At 41.8% G+C, this 17784-nt stretch overlaps 2 protein-coding genes across 2 annotated transcripts; one reads left to right on the forward strand and one right to left on the reverse strand.

Moving 5' to 3' along the window:
* Positions 1-149: 149 nt before the first annotated feature.
* Positions 150-5851, forward strand: lmf2a (lipase maturation factor 2a). Its single transcript, XM_026176064.2, has 14 exons — positions 150-498; positions 1203-1456; positions 1535-1563; positions 1737-1930; positions 2065-2243; positions 2352-2496; positions 2660-2788; positions 2876-2981; positions 3075-3171; positions 3247-3429; positions 3534-3702; positions 4015-4126; positions 4337-4445; positions 4900-5851. The coding sequence occupies exons 1-14, from the start codon at positions 405-407 to the stop codon at positions 5284-5286; spliced, it is 2187 nt and encodes a 728-aa protein (XP_026031849.2). The 5' UTR covers positions 150-404; the 3' UTR covers positions 5287-5851.
* Positions 5798-11213, reverse strand: miox (myo-inositol oxygenase). Its single transcript, XM_026176065.2, has 10 exons — positions 11018-11213; positions 10841-10921; positions 9611-9691; positions 7785-7947; positions 7626-7693; positions 7302-7411; positions 6932-6999; positions 6769-6818; positions 6257-6369; positions 5798-6179 (listed from the first exon to the last, which is right to left on the reverse strand). Exons 1-10 carry the CDS (start codon positions 11033-11035, stop codon positions 6071-6073), a joined length of 861 nt encoding a protein of 286 aa, XP_026031850.1. The 5' UTR covers positions 11036-11213; the 3' UTR covers positions 5798-6070.
* Between the last annotated feature and the right edge of the window lie 6571 nt (positions 11214-17784).

The following is a 17784-nucleotide window of genomic DNA, read 5'->3' on the forward strand; positions in this document are numbered from 1 at the left end:
TTCTTCTGTTTGTATCGTTTTGTTTATTTTGCATTCAGCTTCATAGAATAAACGTGAGGTATCCCTCGAAATAAGTGATGAAAAATATCAGCTATATGAAAATATAAAAAATAAATGTATACGACATTGATTTGTTCTTGTAAAATGTATTTTATTAATTATGATCTGATCGTCAGAAACAAGCTAATCCTTAAATCGGGTTATATATCTAAATTCCCGTGCACCTTTAACGCACCACACCGTTCAAGCCACCTGCAGCGGCACCTAGCGACCATTCGGGTGAATTTAGCGTAAGCAGCTCGTTTCTACGTGTCCCCCAGCTACGTGAAATCCCGCTCCCAGCTTCCACAGGAGTAGCAGCGATAGGTGAAGGGGTAAAAAAGCAGAACGGGAGTCGGTCAAACATGGGGGAAGTTGTTCTGCCACGCCGCATGTTCCTCTGGTGCATGGCGGTCATCTACTTGACTGCTTTTGTTTCCCTCTACGTGCAGATACCAGGTGAGCCTCTCAACTCTGCAGCCCAAGAAGCGGCTAGCTGACTTCCCTTAATGTTATGTGTTAGCCTGTTAGCTGGGAACTTGGCGCTTCCTGTGTGTCCGTTCCTCTGCTTTCCACGCCGTTAGACGTGGTGAAGAACCGCCTGGAAGTTTCTTCATCCCGGGCACGGTCAGCCTGCAACTGGGCCAAATTTACAAGCAACCTGTTGTAAAAAAAAAACACATACGGTGGCATTTTGAGTCACAGCACACCCGAACTATGTTTTTAATGTAAGGGGTATCTCTGCAGCCCAGTTAAGTTAAAAAAAAAAAAAAATTTCCTCCGCCCATATTTGAAAGGAAATGTATTTGGGCTATTTTTTAATTTAGTCGCAATGGCAACATGACTTTCCACTGCAAAGGTTACTACTGTTTATTTTCGTTAATTTTTTACGCCATAGTACATACATTTGCAACATTGTTAAACTTGTTAAGAACTGGTGGTTATAATAAAATATTTTCATTCATTTTACTTATAGAACTGCATCACATATGTATGACCAGTGTTGTTATTTTTCGATTCCACCCAGCAGGTCACCAGATTATAATGACTCAGATTATAATCTCCAGCACTGAGAAGTAAAATTCATTAAAAAGAGTAACATAATGAATCTACTGCTCACCACCAGCATAATCAGTACTGTTGCTTTCCGTGTTTGTGTGCAGGTCTGTATGGAAATGAGGGGCTGCTCCCTGCCCGCTGGCAGCTGCGATACAGTGGGAAGCCTCTGGTGGAGCAGCTGCTCTCCTCTCCCACGCTGTTGTGGCTGGGACCTCGGCTTGGCCTGGACACTCACACTGCCATGGAGCTGCTGTGTCTTATCGGTGCGGCACTGAGCCTTGCTGCCACGCTGGTGGAGGCTTTTCGAGACAGTGTGGTGTTCTTCTGCCTCTGGGTCTTGTACCTGTCTATGTATGAGGTGATTTTGCACGGTGGTAATGAGCTCTTCTGTTTTTTCCTGTCACAGTATTTCTCACTAAACTTTTGTCTGTTACAGGTAGGCCAGGTTTTCCTCTACTTCCAGTGGTGAGTGCAATGCAGTTCATTTTTTTCCTGAATACCACACAGCTTCTAAAACAGCAGCTGCTTAAAGGAGATCATTTTATCAGTGTGCTGCAAGGTCTCTGCTGCTGTGCAACACTGTTGTAGATGCAATTTCTTACTAGTCTCTCCTCTTGCTTTGATTGCTTGCTTTTCAGGGACAACCTGCTCCTAGAGACGGGGTTCCTCTGTATCCTTGTTGCTCCCCTGACTTTAATCGGAGGGTCACGAGGGGTCAGAGAGCACGATCGTGTCACCTTCTGGCTTACTCGCTGGCTGCTCTTCAGACTCATGTTTGCATCCGGGGTGGTGAAGCTAACCTCACGTTGTCCCACCTGGTGGGGCCTCACAGGTACGGATGAGTGACTGTATGGATGCCATTTATGCTGTCTTTACACAGTGGTGTCATGTTTTCTTTTCCCATTTCATTCTGTCATTTTCCTCCATCTGATTACTCTCTCCCTCTTTTTGCTGTGTGTTGAGCAGCCCTCACGTATCACTACGAGACTCAGTGTATCCCAACCCCTCTGGCCTGGTTTGCCCACCAGTTGCCGGTGTGCTGGCAGAAGCTGAGCGTGGTGGGAGCCTTCGTTATCGAGATCGCTGTTCCGTTCCTGTTCTTCAGTCCACTGCGGAGGCTCCGACTTGGAGCTTTTTACTTGCAGGTGAAAAGAAATGAATTTTTTCACGTTTTGCTTTAGTTTCACCTGCAGTATTATCAACTTCAATGTTGGCTCTAAAATGAAATCAGTCTGTTTTCTCTCCTCGTGTAGGTGCTGCTTCAAGTCTTCATCATTTTGTCTGGCAACTACAACTTCTTCAACCTGCTGACTGTGACCCTCTGTCTGTCACTTCTGGATGATCGCCATGTCTATTTCTGGTTGTGCAAGGCATACAAGACTGATAACGGGAATGATGGTATGAAACTTCATTGCACAGCTGCAGCCCAGGCGATGTTTCGTAGGCTAAGGCGTAGCTGTTTGTCACGAAGAATGCACATTTTGTTTTATCTCAACTTCCTTCAGACTAAAAGAAATATTGAGGACAAACTTTGCTCACTCTCTCTCTCCACTGTATTTAGACTCAAAGCTGTGGTCGTGGCTGTGTTACCTGCTGGAGCTGGTGGTCTGGGCTCTGCTGATTGTTGGAACAATCATCTGCTTTGACCTGCAGCTGGATACAGCTAAGAAAGGCATCTCCTCGCGGACAGGTGAGTGTTTCTTTTTTTTTTTCTTTTTATGTGCCTGTAACCAATTTTGCTTCTCTTTTTTCATGTTCCTTAAAATGTCCTTGGCAGCATTTACATACCACCAGTTTAACCTGTTTCTGAAGACCGTCACTATTCCCTGTATCTGGATCGGTGTCCTCTCACTCACCTGGGAGATGGTTACCTCTCTCTTCAGGTAAGATTGACCTATAAATGGTTGTGATGTGTTGCTTGTTGAGCAGTTGCCTTTTAGATGTTGTGCAACTTAACATCTAACTTTTATTTCTAGGTGTGCGTGTGTGTCTGGTTTCTTTAAGAGGTTTTGGGGAACGGTCCAGTGGACGGTGTTCGCAGGGGCTGCAGCTTCAATGTTCGCTGTCAGCCTGGTGAGTTCTGTTGGAAACATGGGAACTGATAAAGCTCATAAGCGATCAGCTGTAAATCGCCTGATTCTCTTTCAGGTGCCGTTTACCTTCATAGAGTACGATTCCAACTCCAGGTTGTGGCCAGGAGTGCGCCAAGCCTATGAGATGGTTGATCGCTATCAGGTAGTCAACTCGTACGGTTTGTTCAGAAGGATGACCGGAGTTGGCGGGCGACCCGAGGTTGTCATTGAGGGAAGCAGTGATGGGGTCACATGGACGGTGAGAACTTAAACAAGATGTAAAATTCTCTAATTTGTAAATTAGGAAAACTGCATATTTCATAACATTAACTTATTTTCATTTAAATCTTTTTTTCTTTATAGGAGATTGAGTTCATGTATAAGCCAGGGAATCTGAGTGCACCTCCTCCTGTGCTGACACCCCATCAGCCCAGGCTGGACTGGCAAATGTGGTTTGCTGCTCTTGGGCCCAATACGCAATCTCCATGGTTCACCAGCCTGATGTACAGACTCCTGCAAGGAAAAAGAGACGGTATGAACACGTAGAGCGGAGAGCTGCATTTTCCTTGTGCAGCTGCTTAATGGGAAGTTCAGTTAATCAAATTAGGGGGAAAAAATCCCATGTTGTTTGTTTATACGGTTTTATTTGAAAGCCACATTTTATGGTATTTTCAAAGGTGGTGCAATCAAAAGAAAAAGTAGCAGGAGGCAAATAAAAATCCACCAGAGATCCATGTTACAAGTTTTCTGTTCTACCTTAGTCTTGACTTAGACTATTCTACAGTGCTCAATTACCTTGGTCAGGAACAAACAGTTCTCTTAAAGTTTGCTTTGTGTTCTGCAGTTGTTGAACTGATCCAGTCGGATGTATCCCAGTATCCATTTCACCAGCAGCCGCCTGCCTATCTGCGAGCTCACCGCTACAGATACTGGTTTACCGAATCAAAGGCTGACGGGTCAGTGCTCTCTGGTTCTCCTCGTGCTTCATTGTGTTTGCATGCATTGAAGAAACTTCACTGGAAACATTTCACGGCTTGATTTATCCCTTTATTTCATTTTCTGGTGTTTAAAAAAAAAAAAAAGTGACTTTAGACATGCATACTAAATTTAATGCAGGTTTACTTATTTTATCCTAAAACTAGACCTCACCGACTCTTTGTTTGCAGCTCTTTCCCAGAGCGCTGGTGGAGGAGGGTCTATGATGAGGAGTTCTATCCCATAGTGCATCTGGGAAACAGTTTCCTAGAGGGCATGCTCAACCAATATGGACTTAAGGTAACTCTCGAAAATGCTTTCCTGTATTCGAAGAGCTTAATGTTCGCTCCTGATTAGATTTAGGCTTCTGGATAGTTGTTCCACAGAACCAGATTTTTGTGTTTGAAGCCCTCCCTGGGACAAAAAAGGCAGACCAGTCAGAAGAGAAAAGAGGACCCACTGTACACCAGTGTGTCATCCTTTTCAGATGAGTTGTAGAGAATATTACAAGTGGTCAAAAGTGTGGGGGAGGGTGAAAATGAGATGCGGCATGCAGTTCTATTTTCCTGCATGAATTAGACTACATGTCCATGACGTATGCCAGTATAGGAAGTAGTCGGTTTCATAATTTCAGTGTGAAAACAAAACTAACATGATTGGTGATGTGATGTAATAAAAACACAAGCCTTAGTTTTCCAGCTCAAAAGATCCAGTGTTAGCACCACCACTGATCCACACTGATTTCTGTTTATAGGACAAGTCTCCTCCGCGCCGTTTGTCCAACACCACTGTTGCCCAAGCGGTGAGGTGGGTGCGCTCTCAGGTCAGAGGTGTCCCTGCACACACACTTATCTGGACCCTGATTGCCTGCAGTGCCACCTTCTGTCTACTTCAGGGATTGCGACATAAAAGCAAAGATGCAGAGAAGCCTTCAGACGCTCACAAGGCCACAGCGACCGATCGTACTGAAAATGCGGCCGACGGCTCTTCTTCAGACCATCATGAGAAGTCTGATGAACAGCAGGCAGATGAGGAGGCTGACAAAGAAGCAGACAGTGAAGACGAGGTGGAAGAGGAGGGAGAAGAGGAGAACGAAGTTGATGAAGAAGATGAGGATGAAGAAAGGATAGAAAAAAGATGAGGGCCTTGAAAAAGCTACTGGTAATCCATCGTAGACTGTTATCACGTCTGCCTTTATAAAATGTTACCAAGATGACCAAAGAAGATGTTTTCTGTATTTTTGTGTTTCCCGATCAGCCACTCGTTAACAACATGCCTGCCTTGTTTCACCAACACTTCACTGCACCACACTGTATCTCTCTGTATTTCTGCTTCATCACTTTGCAGAAGTTTTTTAAACATTTTAATGCCTTCCTTGTCAGTTCTGACATATACAGCTGAACACCTGGAGAAACCCAGTTTAAAAAAAACAAACAAATCATGTAGAATGAAACGAGAAACGATGATGTGGGCTCTGGTTTGTCTAGCGTTGACGCTACTGTTCGGCACAGTTTGTCTCCCGCCTGTGCTGTTTGCGTCTTGCTGTATGTACAGAACTAAATCACACAAGCACTTTTCCCCTTTTCTACAAACGTGTGTTTTGGGTTTTGTTTTTGTTTAAGATTTCAAATTAAACACATGGAACACTGTAGTGTTTTGAAATCTTTTTATATATATGTAACAGTACAATAAAAGTGAAATTTTGATTTGTACATGCTTTATTGTATAAAATAGGCATTATTATAATGATTAGAATATACAAAATAAGATTGATTTATCCAGTAAAAACTAAACTATATACAGAAAGACACCAAGTCCAGCTATACATTTAGTCAGAGTGTCACAATATAGAAAATCATTCCACTAACCGATTTCTAACAGTGTTGTCGTTGATTTTTCTTTTTAAGCGTTCCTTTTGGTCCGTTTTACCACTGCAGTACTCCAGGACAGTACTTGTCAATCAGAGACCGGTAGTACACCTTCAGGTTGTTGACGTCAGGCAGATCAGTGGTTTTTGTGTACAGGTCAAATTTGCTGTAGATGAATCAGAGTTAAGTCCTGGGTACAAAACTTGACTGAACACATTTTACATGTGTGTTTAAGATACTCACTTGAACTCTTTGACCCAGGGCAGCATCTTCAAGTCTTTATCGTTGCACAGATGCATGTAATCTCCATGGGAGTGCCAGGGGTAGAAGGAATGGAAGCGAATCATGTATAAGCCCTGGAGGGAGACACAAATTAGAGGTGTCTCCAGTCACTGTATGCATGGAAAAAACAAATGTATTTTTTCCACTATAATCGGGATTTATCCACTAATTCTTCTATTCTACCCCTTTTGTTCTGATGCCTAATCTTTGACCTTTACTCCGGTTGTGTTGGAGTTGCAATCAGTCTTTCCCCACAAATTAATCCAATTAAATGTTTGGTTCTTAAACCTGCTGAAATCTACCCTGGTTCTCAAAGAGCACCAAGCAGAACTGGCACCATGTCAGAGGAAAAGAGGAATTAGTGTTTAAGCTGTTAATTCAGAGCCAAGACTTTCCTGTTGCCTAACACTTTTGTGCCAACTATAAAGCTAATTGCCCCCGATAAAAACAATTTAAGGTAATAATTAACTCACCTCCTCTGGGATGAGGCACTTGTTGAACTTCATAACTCTATAGAGATACTCTGAAGACAAGAACGCAAGGGTGTAGATCACAGTGTAATAGATAAATGCTCTTCTATAGTAGTAGAACTTTTAAAAATAATTTAAGTCATGCGTGGCTGATGATGCTTCTTACCATCATGGCCCCAGGACATGAGGACATTGTCAAGGCCACAGTTTGGTTCGTAGATCCCAAACTCAGTGCTAAAGGGGGAAAAAACATAACAGGATCAACTCCCTGCACTTTTAATAATTAGACTACAATTTACTGTCAGCAGTCATAATTTTACAAGGAGCATATTTTCAATAGCACAAATAAAAAAAATTTTTTTGGTCAGCTGATTAACACCGACTGTGGACTGAACAGATGCAGATGTGTGTTTTTATGTCCACTGAGCAGTTTGCTTTCAAGCACACTTCGTTAACTTTTTTTTTCCAATGTTCTCATCTGTAAAATATGTGCAATTATTTTGTGAAATTCGCAGAGTCAACGTCAGAATACCAACTTGTATTTGGGATTATTGTCATCTGGATTTTTCAGGAAGGTGTTGTTTCTGAACACAATGGAGTTTTGAAATTTGCAGCCAACAGGAAAAGTGTCGCCCACTACAGCCCACTACAGGACACAGAGACACAGACAGTTACCTTAGAAACCTATTAAAATTAAACATGAAACAAATGGGATTCATATAGTAATAATAACAATAATGAGCAATAAACTAAATGAACACAACTGTGTTAAAACTTCCGTTTGAGGAAAAGCAGCTCTGAAAACTTTGAACAGATGAATCTGCTGTGCCAGCTTTACCTATCTTGGACCCATCCCTCACCTGCGGTTCATCCCAGAGAGCCATGATCTTTCCGACATCATGGATCAGACCAACCAGCTGGAACCATTCTGAGAGGTACAGTAAGTAAAAGATATTTACTCTATAGCATGAGCTTTTCCACAGTCTCGGTGCATTTCTGATTCTCTCTCTGCACTTTACCTTTGTCTGGGTGTTCTTGGCGGATGCCTTCAGCAGTCTGGAAAGCGTGGAAGGAGTTGGGGAAGTCCACATCGGGATCAGACTCATCCACAAGCTGGTCTAGAGACATGATGGCATCCATCATCCCCATCCGGGTGTGGTTACAACCGTTCCATTCAGTGTGCTGCATCAATATTAGACAGTTAAATAACTCCAAGCGGTGTGTGAAAAATGCTCTGGTGAACAGATAGAAGTGATGCTATTCAGCGGTCAAAGGAGCTTGCAAAGAAAAGCGTCTGGACTTCTTTAAGTTGCTTGAAGACGTTTCACCTCTCATCCGAGAAGCTTCTTCAGTTCTAAGGTCAAATGGTGGGGAGTCCCAGATTTAAACCTAGTGGGAGTGTCTCCCCACAGCATGTTGCTGGGTCTGAAATACACTGGGATGTCATGCTTGGAGAAAACTCTCCTGAGTTTTTCTGATACACCAGCTACATAGGGGATGACAATGTTGTTGCGTCTGTCTTTCTTATCCTCCCTCGCTGGTGTCTGATCTTCTTTTCTGTGCCTCTTTGCTGACTTTAAGAACGCCCATTTAGGATAGCTGCACGTTTTGAGTGCTTCCTTTACATGCGTGTGTTCCTTGCACATGCGTGTGAAGGAACACACGCATGTAAAGGTTGCCGGTGTATCAGAAAAACTCAGGAGAGTTTTCTCCAAGCATTTCAGACCCAGCAACACACTCAGACAGAAACTGGTTCACCCAAAAGACAAAACTCCAAAACACAGACTTAACAATGTGGTGTATGCTGTACAGTGCAGCGAGGAATGCTCAGACCTCTACATTGGAGAGACCAAACAGCCACTTCACAAGCGCATGGCACAACACAGAAGAGCCACCTCCACAGGACAAGACTCAGCAGTCCATCTGCATCTAAAGGACAAAGGTCACTCTTTCGAGGATGCCAATGTTCACATTTTGGACAGAGAGGACAGATGGTTTGAAAGAAGCCATCTATGTCCACTGTGAGCGACCATCTTTGAACAGAGGCGGTGGTTTACGACACCAACTGTCTGCCATCTATAATCCAGTTTTGAGTTCCCTCCCCTAGACGCCTTAACGACCACGCACATCCTGGGCCATCTGACCTCAGGAATTCTCATGATAAGGTGGGGCCAGGTTTCACAATGAGCTCACCCGAAACCCTGGCTGATTGGGACCCACACCCAGTTCCACACCTTGGCTCAGGCGATTAGAGGATCATCAGGGGGTCCTTTTTTCCCTCTGTGGGGGGATACTCCCACTAGGTTTAAATCTGGGACTCTCCACCATTTGACCTTAGAACTGAAGAAGCTTCTTGGATGAGAGGTGAAACGTCTTCAAGCAACTTAAAGAAGTCCAGACGCTTTTCTTTGCAAGCTCCTTTGACTACGATGACCTGGATGACTGAGAACCTTCACAGACACGATGCTATTCAGCAGTTAACACTAATATTCTGCCGTTTATAATAAAGCAAAAGCACATCATGTTGTCAAATATATGACAATATATTCAATGTATAACTTTGTGAGGAGAATTAGGTTAAGTAAACAAGGCCAGAGACTGGTCTGTGATTCAGACCTCTTTCTTTTTTGTTTGCTCAGTCTGAGTCAAGTTTGCTCATCCAGAGGCAAATCCAGAGGTCGCACAAGTTCAGTGTGATTGACTAAAAGCTGCCATTCATGAATCTGTAACTGATCATTTCACATAGTGACAGACCTTATTTTTAATATCCAGGTCTCTTTTTTAAAATGTTCTCTTTGTACGAGGTTTTACTCACTGTTTTTTTTTTTCCTTCTAATTTTCTCACCTTTTGGTTTACAAACTCCACTGTTTGATAGGTGTGCATCAGGCTGTACGTGTTGAAGACACGGTCAATTAGGTTTCCGCTCTGAAAACACAGACCAACACCAACAGATTCTCAAAAGCAAAAACTGATTTCCAATGTTTCTGTGTGTTTTTTTATGTGTAATATCGTTACGTATGTTGCTAAATAGACTTCGGTGAACAGGTATTGCAAAGGGGTTATATACAAAATTTAAAAAAATTACCTGTTTCTCAATTATCTTTGTAGCTGTGTTATTGTACTTAATTGTAATCAATCAGCTTCCTTTTGTCCACTTACAATAAACAATAATTTTTTTAACTGCATAAATAAAGGATACATAAAAGTCCCTGCCAAAAAGTGATTGCGGCTTCTACCTTGTTACAGGAATGTTGTTTGTTGGTTAAGAGGACTTGATATAATTCACGAGAGATATATTTGACATATGTTTCACATATTGTAGATCAACAAGTTATTTATAGCAGTTTAAATACAAGCAATCAGTTTTTGGCACAACACCGGCCAATGATTGGTCGCTCAGTGGATCTAACAAACACACTCTAAAGGACTAAGTTCTGCCCCCACACCATTTATATATTACATATACATATGTACATATTAATTAAACTTATATTTACATGCTTTTTTATCAGTATTTATTATAATTAACTTTGTTTTTATCAATATTTATTCCCATTGTGAGAGTATGAATATTTATACTTTTAATCCTGTTTTTAACACTGGGTTACATAGTTGTTTAGTTAGATCAGACCATCAAATCAATGAGCTTCTCGGAAAATCTGCATTAGACTGTAATGTTTGATTAGTTAAAAATCTGATGACATATGCAGAACTGTGTCAGCCTCTGCTGATAAAAACTCAACTATCTTTCAGTGAGTTGACCCCACTGTGGAAGCTTAAACTCAGTGAATGACTAAATGAACTGAGTGAATGATCTGCTGTTACAGAACTGATCAAATTAGCCAGAAGTCAGACTCTATTGAGTAGAAAATAAGAACCTGAACTCCCCTTGTGGTCAGCCTTGGGTTAGTGTTAGGCACATTTTGATATTTTGCTTAAGTTTTGGCTCACTCTGAAGCTCAGCTTTTTTTTTTTTTTTTAACTTAAAGCAGTTATGTCTGCCTGTAATTATAACCTCAGTTTTTTCCTTCAACTCATAAATTAATGTGGAATTAAGCTGGTTTGTTTAATTACCTCAAAGTTTCTGTAGTCTTCCTTGTCTTTCGCCTTACTTGTCTCCAAATTTGGCCGATATGCCAGAGACGGGTCCGGACCCTTTGAGCAGTAAAAAGTACATTTTCAGATTTTACAAAGCTATGCAGCAACTCTGCTTTCAAATGAATGGTGTGAATGGGCCAAAATTAAACTTACAATGTTAATGATCCTCATGGCTGATAGGTGAAATCACAGTTACTGTTGGGTTGTGATGGGTTGTGATGCGTCGATGCTCTGGTGGTCACTGTCCGCCTGCCCATATATATCCTCCTGGTTCAAACTGTAACCTTTTTGACGTGCACTGGGGGCTAGGTCTACAGCAATGTCCTGTCACACTTTAACCAAATTTTATGTAATGGGGTACCCTGTGTTGCACGTTGGCCTTGTTTGTGTGTTTTTGTATGTCAGAGTGTCTGTCCGTTCCAGGAAGAGCTTTTCAGTGATCAGCAGATTGCATGTTTGGGCTTATGTAGAATGACTCAGTACTTCTTTTCACAGTTAAGTTGTTTTTATTTTTTTTATAATTATCGGGGGAAAAAAGTTTTTACACATATGTAGAGCTGTTTTTAATACTATGTATGCATTACATACAGTAGATTTGTCATATTTACATGTCTGCGAACTATATCACAAACTATTTAAATAGCAAAACAATTCTGCTTTCTTGTAATCTATGGGTACTGGTCCTCATGAAGGCAGGCTCTGACTTGGGATTTTTCAGTATCAACGGTCCTGTCTTTCAAGTATCAGCTGGTTCAAACGCAGATTAACAGAGGTAAAGTTGACAAAGATGTCCAAACAAGCGTTACTTCGTGACTTCTATTTTTTTTATTGATTGCTGTCTGTCACATAAACCAAATGCCTGCCTCTTTACCAGGTCACAAGGTGAACATTGTAAAGACTGAACAGACGACAGGAAAACCTTCATATTTTTCCGCTTTGCTGTGATGAGATATTTGGATTTGAATTTTGATTTGCAACCTTTACATTCCCTCGGAGAGGACACGGAGTACAACAGATCTTTACATTTTGTTTTATGTGTTAATAATACTGTACGGCATAAAAAAACATTTTTGGGCATAATTTTTTGGACACAAACAAGATAACTTCTCAGAAAAGCTTAAATATTTCTAGTTCTGATTTGCGTTTAAGGGGTGTATCTGGGGGTGGTAGAGGCTTGGCCCACTCTTAAATCTAATTGGCCACATTAAATGCCTCCCAAAACTGTTGAGAAACAACAGCCTGCATGTGATCAAGCATGGCACATCTGATGTAAATGTTGCAAACCGTGGGGTTTATTATACTTGTGTAAAATATGTTTTATATCTAAAGCTATTTGTGGCTGTAGAAGGAGCTGGATCAAGTCTGGTAGCCTCATTAGCCCCTGCCTCTGCTCTTTGTTTATGAACGTGACTTACAATGTGTGTTTTTTCTGAACATTTGAACTCTACCTGCTTTGTTCTGTGCATGTACAGGAAATGAAACGTGAATGTAAGTCACACTCACCTTTTAGGAATGGACAAAAAAGTGTTTCATAGTGAAAGAATAAAGGAGGCAACATGGATATGAAAAGGGTAAAACGATGCTGGTTTGTAACTTTACTTCATTTGTAAAATATTGTCAGTATAATACAGCATGAAATGTTCACAAAAAACTTCACACTGACGCCTCGATTTGCTGTTGACAGGTGAAATAACTATAAAGGTTTTATTTAACATCAGTGTTAGAAGAAAACAGCACAATGGTTTACAAAAGGACACTTGTGTCTTTGAATGGAGTGTATATGAAAACAAAGATTTACTAAAGTGTGATATTTACAGCAAAACTGACCCATTCATTTAAAGTTAAATAACACACCTTTAAAATTCAAGTCATATTGAATGTAAAGGATAATAAAGTGCTTTCATGCATTCCTAATAATAGCCTGTGTGAACTACCAAAACAGGAGTTATAATGAGCTGATGTGCACACAGAGAGAAAAGAATAAAACAAACTATAAAGCTTAAAAAATGATGGTCTAAATTCACTGGCATGCTTAATCTGCGCTGGTGAAAGGCAAAACACTGTAAGGCCTTATAAATGATCAATTAAGGCTCAAACTGATGCAGAGAATATCGAGTGCGGCTGTCCTCCCTCTGGTTTAATAGAGTTGAGACCTGCTACGGTGTCTGTTAAGTGTACAGACAGATTACGGATTAGGGTTAGTGGTTATTTTGGCTGATCATATGCACTGTGGGTTTTTGGGTGAAGGGTTAATTGGGTTTGATTGGGGGTTATTCTCGGGTTCTGTCTGCACTGAAGCAGAGAGGGATAAATGTGCTTTCAAGACACATTGTGGATTAACACTGAGCTCAGGTAAGTTAAGAGGAGGAGGATAACCATTCATCAGCAGACATTAGTCAGGTAGGGATTGGTTGAGAGAGGCTTGTCTGGTTACAAAGATAGTCGTGCTGTAAATGCCAAAACATATAGGACTCTAGTTTTAGCTCGGTATAATGCTGTAGCCCACACTACAGGTAATAATCTTTAAAAAGTGTTATTTTTACAGATTTGACAATCGTATCTGTAGCTTACAATAGCAATGTACTCGTCAGAATAATTGATAGATTCAATCTCAAATTGGTGATAATGAGTTGAAGCAGGAAGTTGTCTTGGGAAAGACTCCTGAGTGACCAAAGCACTCTGACATAAAAAAAAAAGCAGTCTGCTGTTTCCAGTCAAGGGACTCTGACCTTTCCAAATGGCCTCTTAGTCTTTGCTGTTGTCTTTTTCATGATGTTGCCTCATTCAAAGCGTTCAACAGTTTACTCTGTGAGTACCTTGTTCTTATTACTGATGAGAGTTTTAGTCAAAACTATAAAAATAAGACCCAAGCTGTAAAAAACCCCACAACTGCTCTGTTAAGGAATGACAGCAGTAGCGATATTTTTGAGCCTGAACATATAGTTAGTGTAACAGTGGACCTGGGTAATTTGCCAGCAGGTGTTGATGAAGTTGTCTTGAGTGTGGGTGAGTGGGTGTGGCCTTATCCATAGCTGTGAGGACTGCGGGGGTTAATTGGGGAGGAGTCTTCCCTCCCACTCTGTCCAATCAGCTGGTACAGACGGTGGCTGAGGTTCTGAACCTGACAGGTGCCTAGGACACACCCCACCCTCATCAGGTGGGGGTGGCCCCTGCCTCTACCAGCATGGCGACGACCCCGTGACCCGTGCTGCCAGACTGGCACCTCCGGTAGCACGTTGTGGCTTTGGTTGACCAACAGGTCAAAGGGCTTTGGCGGGGGATCTTTGTGTGGGAGCAAGGCCCTCCAGATGATCTGTCCGTCTTCCTCTGTAATTTGGTTGGGAGCAGCGACAGAGAGATCAGACACAGTTGGCACGATGCTGGGGTGAAAGGACTTTGGGAATTTAGAGGTTCTGGGAAAACTCAGCCTGAGAAAAACAGACAGAAAGACAGAAAATATTTCCAGGGAATCACATTCACATACGTCATATAAACGTGACTTTAGGGTAATAATACTACTTTCAGCTGCTGCCTTATTCACAAAGGGTTGTCACAGTGGGTTTGTTGCATGTTTGACTTGGCAGGTTCCCTTATTGATGCAACCCCAAAGGGATATATGTCGCCTCTCAGGATCAAACTAAGGATCTCTGACTCTACTATGGAGCCCCCATGACTTTAGGGTACATTACGTTGGTGCAGATTCATTTCCTGAAGACTTAGTGAATCCTTTAGTATAACTTCAATTAACCTCATCCCCGCCTAACGCAGCAATTTAAAATTGAACAACTGTGTGGATATGAAAGGGTGACTGTGTAAACACGCAACATTAGCAATACCTGTTCAAATGTGATGATTGGCAGTCATGCATGTCACCTGCTTGAGTTTCACAGTGAAACTGGATAAACGCCTTACAGGATTCACGGTTGCACTGCAGGAATGTCTGCTGTGCTCAGTCTGAGGTCTCATTTTTGAGAAGAGATGATAAAGAAAGACAGAGTGGTGCACAGGTAGTAGTTCTGCCTGTAGCTATCTAACCGTCTATGTGCATTGCTTAAACATTAAAGCACTGCTTTCCCCCATTAATCTTCAAAACACAGTTAAAAGGGTGATAAGTTCATTTTAGTCAATAATTAAAAAAGAATGCAACCAGTCGGTCTAAAATTTCTGCTAGCGACATCTAAAGGCTGCTCTGTTTCCAGCTCCCAACCGGACCAAAGTGGTTTAAACCAACAGAGTCGAGAACCAAGACACTGACATCCGCTCAGTCAAAAAAAAAAAAAGACATGGTTAATCAATAACAGTATGCAAGTCGGCAAATCTCACAACAGTTCCGGGAAGTGACAAAGCACAATGTAGATTGGTGGTGAGGGGCTCCTACACCTCCTCCACTCCCCTTGAGTGGGTTTTAAGTACTTTATTTCTCAGTCTCCTGCTGTCTGCACACGTTTTTTTCCCCTCACATCATCACAATACCTTTTCTATTTAAAAAAGAAAAAAATAATTCCCACTTTCTCCCAGATGCTCAAAAGTTCAAGTGCAAAGAGGGGGTATGTTTTGTCATGTAAGCAACCAGCGATGACATAATACTGCACAGGTAAATTAAAGGTTTGCAATAAAGCAATTGTCTGTTTATTCCAGCCCTTTTATACTGCTGACAGGAGCAAGTGGTTAAGTCAAATGACTGCAAACCCTCATCGTCCCTAATTCTCTTTAATACTTTTATAGTTTTGTCAAACACAACACTGCCTTACGCATGACTTATAATTCTGTACTGCAAAAAATGATATTGTATATTCAGTATGTAAGGAACAAAGAATAAAGGCAGAGGGATGGATGAAGTAAGATAATGTTTGTTTGTTTGTTGTGAAAAGTGGGCCAGATTACCATTTTATCCTGTAACTAATCCTGACTGGTATTCTGATCACTCTTCTGGCTGGACACCTTTAGCTCTCACTGCCAACACACACGAGAACACACATTCATTGTGTGTTATACCATTGACTTTAGGCTAGGTGAACTGAACTGGTTTTAATGGATGGTGAATGAAGCGTGCACACTTAGACACACACACACTGGCATAATGTTGCATGGTGGAGAATTAGTCAAAACACGTGACTGTGACACGTGACTGTCAAACTGAGATGCAGACTTTTGCATGCATGCGGTACACAGCGTAAGAAAACTCTTGGCTTTATTCATCTTTACATGCGTGTGCTGACATCTGTAGTTGCCTGTCTCTTTTTCTTTCTGCACAAAAAAACACACATTTGTGCATTTACTCACACACATACATGGTTAAATGGCCCCCTGTGGTGAGGTTTAAAATCAACTGCCACTGAAGGGAAAGGCACTTGGCACCAAACTGCCTCCCAGTAACAAGAAATCTGGGCCACTGAGCTACTTGCTAGTTTCTAACACATCTAATACAGGTAAGCTAATATACAGCAAAGAACCAATACAGTAAACACATATGCCTATTTTTTATTTTACTTCCAGTAATTTTTAGTGTCTGCATTTTCATTGTGGTGAAAAGGTTTTGCTTATCCACTGTACTACAAGATACGGGGATGGGTGTTCTTCTTCACCTTTCCACCTGTCTCCTTTACATGCACACAAATGTTCTGTCTTGCTTCCTCTGGCTTTCCTCCCTCTTCTCTCCAGAGCATACCTACATCACTCTAGACTCTTTTCCACCAGCTCCATACTCTCACTATGGATCACAATGCCATGTGTGAACATCCTAGTCCACGGAGACTCCTGCCTGACCTCATCTGTCAGCCTCTCCATCACCTTTGCAAAATAGACGGGGCTCAACCCCACCTTGAACTCCCACTGCGCACCTCACCTCTGTCTCGTTGTCCTCATGCATGTCCTGCAACACTCTCACACACTTCTCTGTCACTCCTAAATTCCTCATGCAGTACCACAGTTCCTCTGTTGGCACCCTTCCGCATGCTTTCTATAGACCTACAAGGACACAGTGCAACTCCTCCTGACCTTCTCCGTATTGCTCCTTTTCAGCTGTACTGCTGCTCATTAATCATTACTAGCTTCGGTCAAGCTTCAACAGCTCTTTCTCATATCTTTGTGAGTGGCTCTGTAGTTATTATAGCTCTGAACATCACCCTTGTTCTTGAAATTCAGTACACAACTTTTCCATCTTCTCATTTTTCAAGATTATGTTAAACAATCTGGCAAAAATAAGCAAACTCTCCTGTCTTCTCTCCTAGACTCCAGACCTGTGGAGGTATGGAGATACCTCCACAGGTATGCCATCTGGACAAATCAGCTTTCCATGTTTCATCGTCTTCATAGCACATTCCCTTGCCTCATTCAGACATTTGCATAAATACCACTCTTTCTTTTCTGTTTAGCAGTGGATGGGTCAGAGTGCAGTGAAAAACCATCTTGCATTCTTTAAAGTGCATCCTTAGTCTCCACTGGCTGTAGATTTATAGCTGTGAACATGAATTCACTGCATCCTGAGTTCTTGTAGATGAGAAACTGCCCACCAGAGGTGCATGCGAGCACAAAAATGTCAGACGCAGTTAGATATATGTAACAGAGAGTGAGAGGACCTCATGTGTCCTGCCTTCTTAGGCACCAACCTCACCTTCTTCCTTCAGAAGTGAGAACACACCTCACATCGCCTGCTGTGTGCTACATGTGAGAAGGGATAGCTTTAGACAGCATCTCACCCTGGCTTTGTTACAGCCAGTTACATTAAAAGTACGACTTTATTATGAGTTGACAAGATCTGATGATAGTGATATCCATTTCCCAGTCACAGTTTTCTTTGCCCACCTGGTCTGTTTAATGGCGGTACTAGCTGGAGAACAGAGAGGGATTGCTTATCGTCAATGAAACTTACTGTAAAGTTGTAAAAAAGTTATTTTTTGAGCAGCTGAGATGCTTTAAAA

This window comes from Astatotilapia calliptera, chromosome 7 (assembly GCF_964374335.1).
Source record: "Astatotilapia calliptera chromosome 7, fAstCal68.1, whole genome shotgun sequence".
NCBI lineage: Eukaryota > Metazoa > Chordata > Actinopteri > Cichliformes > Cichlidae > Astatotilapia > Astatotilapia calliptera.

Bases quoted from the DNA above. Each gene is read 5' to 3' on its own strand.
- lmf2a (XM_026176064.2), top strand. From the start codon at position 405: ATGGGGGAAGTTGTTCTGCCACGCCGCATGTTCCTCTGGTGCATGGCG. The intron at 2,497-2,659 runs GTATGAAACTTC...CACTGTATTTAG, and splicing joins GACTGATAACGGGAATGATG to ACTCAAAGCTGTGGTCGTGG. The intron at 3,430-3,533 runs GTGAGAACTTAA...TTTTCTTTATAG, and splicing joins GTGATGGGGTCACATGGACG to GAGATTGAGTTCATGTATAA.
- miox (XM_026176065.2), bottom strand. The intron at 7,694-7,784 runs GTAAAGTGCAGA...TGTACCTCTCAG, and splicing joins CCAAGAACACCCAGACAAAG to AATGGTTCCAGCTGGTTGGT. The intron at 6,180-6,256 runs GTGAGTATCTTA...ATTCATCTACAG, and splicing joins CCCTGGGTCAAAGAGTTCAA to CAAATTTGACCTGTACACAA.